Source organism: Centroberyx affinis, unplaced genomic scaffold (assembly GCF_046629955.1).
Source record: "Centroberyx affinis isolate AG114_WGS23_722 - 3 ecotype Tasmania unplaced genomic scaffold, CSIRO-AGI_Caff_v1 ptg001678l_1, whole genome shotgun sequence".
NCBI lineage: Eukaryota > Metazoa > Chordata > Actinopteri > Beryciformes > Berycidae > Centroberyx > Centroberyx affinis.
In genome coordinates, this window is record NW_027280098.1 from 179,795 (window position 1) to 185,794 (window position 6,000).

Here is a 6,000-nt window from a genome sequence, read left to right on the forward strand (position 1 = left end):
GGGTGAGACGGAGACAAGAACATCAACTTTATGGAGTCACAAAGTTTTTTTTAACTGAACTTAGCTTTTTCATGCTCTCCTGGAGCTGGAAAACATGGACTTGTGATTCTTTTGGGCTTGGACTCTGGACTTTGTTGATGACCAGTCTAAAAGCTGGCCTTGCCATCTCAACAATTCATCATTTATACAAATAGGAAGGATCACCGTTCAAACATAGTCAAAATCTTTTGTTGTGGTCTTGGGCAGACTGCCAACCTAAATGTTTTCCTTTGAGTAACACTGAAAGAGTCAATTATATATTTCTACAGCCCTACAGTGATGAAGACAGAGAATTGACAGAAGGAAGAAGAATAAGATTGAACGGGAGAGGGGAAGCCTCCTCGGAGACCTTGGCTCATTATCTATCTCCAAGTTATTTCCCATCTGGACAGAGGGGTCTGGAGAAAAACAATGATTCGAATTTTAAACAGATCACTGCTACCCATTCTGACCTGTTAACATCAATATAATTGATCTCATTGATTCAGCCATGGCTATGCATTTTGAATAAGACACAGAGGACAGTTGAACACAACATAATAACTGGAGCAGAGTCGCCCTCCTTACCCCGTTCATAGGATATGTCTTCCATCCCAGCTCTCCAAGCACAGACGTAGTATCCAGCAGCACAACTGAAATGGGAAAAAGAGGAGAGGGAAAATACAACCATTAGCAATCTGTCAACACACAAAAAGCCCTATTTTCACTCTGGAAATTGAAATATCAGTCATAAACGTGTTCATTTAGACTTTTTTTTATATATTAACAGAAATGAGTTTCTTGGATGAATATTTATGAGCGTGGCATATACAGTGGGAGCGGCATTTTTTGCCACTCGCGACACAATTTGGGCACTGATGGATTGCAGTCAGATTGCTGTCAACAGTCCATTTCCTCCCCTGCCATCCCTCTCTCCCATCCCCGGCTTTATTTCAATCTCACTCACAACAATATGCTCTTCTTCTTCCCATGACTTTGACTGCCCATGAGACAGGATCAGAGATAGATCTGTTTTGGACCCGTCCTATTTCATGAAAATATGTTGTTCATTACACTCAGTATGCTAAATAATAATAATAAAAAAAGATCTATGTGCAATCCTTCTGCATGTGCAAATACTGTATAGTGTTTATGTAAATTCTGTGTTTGGTGCTGTATTTTCCTGTACTTTAACATACACTGTAACAAACATATCAATGTCACTTGACTCTCACCTTCCAGGTAGACTTACAAAACATATAAAATTTTACCCTAAAATATATTGCCATCCTTGACAATCTTTCTTTCTTGCTCTCAAGGACAGTAGATTTAATAATTCAGGAGGAGACTGTCTCTGCCAGTGACAAATGATTTACAGTGAAAAGGGGAAGATATGGGTTCCTGAATGTGCCTTCAGTGTGATGCCAGCATAACACCACTAAGTCTGAAAAAAAAGAAGCTGGATTTACATAGACTTGTCATAACATTAGGGAATACACACTAGACACAGATCCTTTTGCATTTCCAAAAGCCATAAATATTACATGGAACCTATCCGGTCACCTTGTCAAATGTGCTAAATGTACTGTATATATGACAACACAGTTACATCCTAATTACAAGACAGTGAATCCGCTATATTAGGATAGAGATGTTAAGAAAGCAATCAGTATTCTGACAGTGATAGCTTGTAAATAACACAACAACAAAAAAACAACTCCAGGCCCTGGGGCCTTGTTTAAAACTTATCATTTTCTCTCACAGCCTATGAGTCATCATTTCCAAATCTGATCATAAATAGCCAAAAATTTAGTCGTTAGACTTTTCCTTGAGCAGCCATCTGCCCATCAAAAAATGTTATGCCCTGGATCGTATATGCCTAATTCTGACAGCAATTTCAAACAAATAATAGTCTTTTTCCACTTGGACAATGAGTGTGTTTTGAGTGCCAGTCAGTCACTAATGTCCACTTAGAGTACTGTAAGTGGTCCCTGGGGGGCTCATTACACCAACACAAATCTCTATTATATTTCCTGAATAAATCTCCATTAACATCATTCCTCTTGGATAGCTAGCAATTGAATGTAGATCAAAGTAGGTAATTTCTATGCTGTGATATAATCCAACTGGGAAGGAAAACGCAAGGTAAAAGAAAAGAGCTGATATTTATATCTGCGTGAGCGTACACTGACAAGATCACGGCAAGCAAGAAAGAAAAGGACATTTTCTAATCTGTCTGTTTCCCAGTTATGAGCCAGCGCACCTCTGATGGAGCCTGACTGACAGGGATTGTCCAAGCCTCTGCTCACTGAGGTTTTTGTGTGTGTGTCTGTCATATACTACTAAATGCTCTTTTCACTTCCTCTCATCTCCCAGCGAGCTGATAGGACACACTGCAGTGACACACAATGTAACACCTGTTTAGGATCAAGCCAAAGGGGTGTATCACAACATCCGGGAGTGATACAGCATAAGAAAAGCACCCAAGATACGGGACGCTGGTTTTGTCGGAGACGAGCAGCACAATACAGCCAAAAAGATACAAGTACAAATAGGTAGCAAGAAGCCTTGCTGTTCACAGCGCCTGTGAGTTTGAATGCAATAACAGGCAAATGTACACAAAAACTGTTAAGAAAGAAGAAAAGGCAAAGACCTGTGTCTGTGTCTCTGTATCGGTGAGGTGCTTTGTAGCGAACTGATAATGTAATAACTTGTCAAAATGTAATTAAATGTACTTCTAAATGAAACTGTAATAAAATCTGCCAATTCATGTAATGAATTGCCAGACAATGTAGCCTAATAATAGGCCTATCTTCACTCTGATATTGCGATAAGTAAACATCATCATGTATTACACTATCAGTAAAAACATAGGTAACACTGTCTATGATTGCCATATCCATAATGAATTATAAGGGCAGTCATAAGGAATAATGCACTCATACTGCCTTAAGACCATGCTCATAAGAACACATGCTGCTTGTTGATGCATTATGGCAGCATTCATATATAACTTAGAATGAATTATAAGTAGGCCTACTGTATAAACGTCTTGTCATTGTTTATGACAGATGTAACAGAGGTTGCCACATTCAGAATAAAGTTTGTCTGACAACCTCCAATAGATAGCTAGACATAAACATTCATAAGATGCTTGTACTTGAAATACATGGTCATAAGACATTATGAGTGAATCATAATTCCTCATGAGTTGCTTTATAGGGCACTACAGATATGTCATTCACGATTTTACCAAAAATTATTACAGTATCAGGTTTCATTATGTTTTCAACCCATTTAGAGGGACATTTTAATACATTCTGACAAGGTATTACATTCTCCGGCAGCTATTACATTGTCACTTGCTACATGCTTTTGTAGCTAGCTCATATTACAGTAGACTGGCTCCGTAGTCCATCCAGCAAAAGAGGAGCTGTACTGAAGCAGTGGTTCTCAAAGTGGGGTCCGGGGACTCCCAGGGGTTCATGAAGGTGTTCCATGAGTCCGCAGCAGCAAAATGAGGACTTGTTTAATTTCACTACAATTTAAACCTGTAATAGGCTAACCAATATCAGACCTTATAACCAATCCTGAAACTAATGTGTGCTATGTGGAGATTTCATTGAGACATAATGATATAAACCAATATCGACACAGCAGCAACAGCTTGCTGTTTTCACCTCTTTTCTAAAGCTTGTTGTCAAATTCTGGTCTGGAACGAAGCTCCTCCCGCTCCATTCAGTAGCTTTCCAACTTGTTTAAAACTAGCTTGATGCCAACAACTTGAGGCAGGCCTCACCCCCTCCAATTCCTGTTCTACATAATGGTGCAATCGATGAGGCGAGGGAGTTAGTAACCTAGTAAACTTGCTACCTACCTCTTCACTTGTCATTGTGGGACATGTAACCTTCAGAAAGGCCTTGCAAAGCAAGACTTTAACCCGTGAGGAATGTCTTATTACGGTTAGCTTAGCTATTAGCATGTATACACGGTGCTTTGCAATGTTTGTCCTTACTGGCTTCCATAGTGCAGTGGGCAAGTGGCTTTCTGTAACTTTATTTACATATTTGTTGCAGTTTCTGTCACCCTCTAGTGGTCAATTGCTATCTAGTGGTATGCTTGGACTAAATGGCTATGTTAGCTTCCTGAAAACTGAATTAGCAGTGAGGATTTAAAGGAAAGGGGGAAAAAACACTGTTTATTCACTGTATATGTCATCTGTATAAATCCATATACATGACTGACAGCTGGGAGTGAGGGAACCCACAAGATTACAGTTGGGAATAGCAGATTCCCAGAGCACAGAGGGAGTGAACGAAGAGAAGGGATGATAGAGCGAGAGGGAGGGAGAAAGTAAGAGAAGAAACAATGAGAAAGAGAGGAAAATCACATATTTGACAACTTAGTTGTAACTACGGCTCGACCAATATGGGTTTTTGAGGGCTGATAACAATAGTCGGCCGGTGGCTGATGTTTTGTGCTGATATTCAGTATTGTTAAATTTGACCATTTTTCATGCAAAGCTTAGTATTCAGTGTTTCCCCCAGAACTTTATTTTTGTCAGGGTGTAAAAGCCTCTGAAACAGCATCTAGACCATCATGAGACACTAAAACTCTTCATTGAAAGCCATATTTAATGAAATTAGTCCAGATTAAATAAAGACTTACTTTACAAAAAACATCATTGAACAAGTCAATGAATTAATAAAATGTGCAAAGAAAATAAAATTTCATTTTCCAGACTGTTTTTATGTAGCTGTGATCAGGGAGGAACCTCCATCATATCAGAGATGGACGATATCTGATTTTGAAAAAGAGGCCAATAATGTTCCACGGTGTTATTTTTATTTTGTCTCCATCTTTGTTGCCAAGCACTCACTGCTGTGGTGTTTCTGCGCTTCACCTGTCAATCAAACAGTGTGTCCAGTACTGTGAGGTCTTGTTCCTTGGATATTCTGTTGATGCAGTATGAGTTTCTCTTTTCTTTGTCTGTTCAGCCATGGTGGCTATCACTGCTTATGCTAACTACCCAGTTCTTCTTCTATTTAAACCGCTGTTGCTGGAAACATAAAACGCATCACCTGGAAAGAGCTACCAGACACCGGGTGTTTAGCACAGCAAACGTAAAAGTTTTCATGAACTGGATACAGGTTGAATCACTATTGTGTTGTATCAATCGTAGACAGAAAATAGAAAAACTGTGGATTATTACTTGAACTATTGACCCTTCTATCACAGATAACAAACCATGGCAGGGGCAGCTCTCGTTTTGAGCCTCTCTCTCCTTCCATCCAACTCCTCTCCCCTCCTCTCTCCTCCTCTTTTATTTGATATCTTCTGTTTGCTGGCTGGTCCTGGGTCAGCTCCAGTGTCCCTGTGTGTCTTTCCCTGCCAATCGGTGCCAGGTCTGTGCCACGTCAGTGCCGGTGCCAGGACGGGCGACTGGCTGGCAGTGCCGATGGTGTTAATGGACACCATTAGGCTACAGTGGGCTGGTCAGCGGCACAGTCCCTGGAGGAAGGTCTAATTACTGAGCCTTGGCATTGCCGCTCAAACACAGTAGCGAGCCGTTTCACACTTCGCTTTGCCCTAAATAAAGAAGCCATGGCCCATGTACATGAAAAGGCAGAGTGCGAGACCCTCCAGCAGAGAGAGAGAGAGAGAGAGAGGGAGATTAAGACAGGAGAATACCGCCGCTCTGAAAACCTTGTATCTCCAAACTGTCATCTTTGCAGCAGCTGAGAAAAATAGTCTTGTTCCACCACCAGGCATTTCTGAGTTTATCCTAAGGGGTTCTGAAAAGGTCTCATAAGCCCAAAGGTTGTAGAGGTTTCCCCATTGAAGACAATGCAATCCCTTAATTTAAGGTAAAACACTGAAATCACCAAAATTTCCACATGACAACAGCAATGTGTGTGTGTGTGTGTGTGTGTGTGTGTGTGTGTGTGCGTGCGTGCGTGTGTGTGTGTCTGAGTGTACGTG

General features: G+C 40.6%; 1 protein-coding gene across 1 annotated transcript in view; it reads right to left on the bottom strand.

Annotated features, from left to right (window-relative positions):
• Window positions 1-5,100, bottom strand: part of LOC139651520 (ephrin type-A receptor 6-like) — a 179,584-nt gene extending 174,484 nt beyond the window's left edge. The window contains exons 1-2 of the mRNA XM_071528466.1: window positions 5,070-5,100; window positions 607-671 (exon numbers count right to left, since the gene is read on the bottom strand). Of these exons, the coding sequence (XP_071384567.1) occupies window positions 607-615 (9 nt within the window). The 5' untranslated portion in view covers window positions 616-671; window positions 5,070-5,100. The remainder of the gene's footprint in view (window positions 1-606; window positions 672-5,069) is intronic.
• Between the last annotated feature and the right edge of the window lie 900 nt (window positions 5,101-6,000).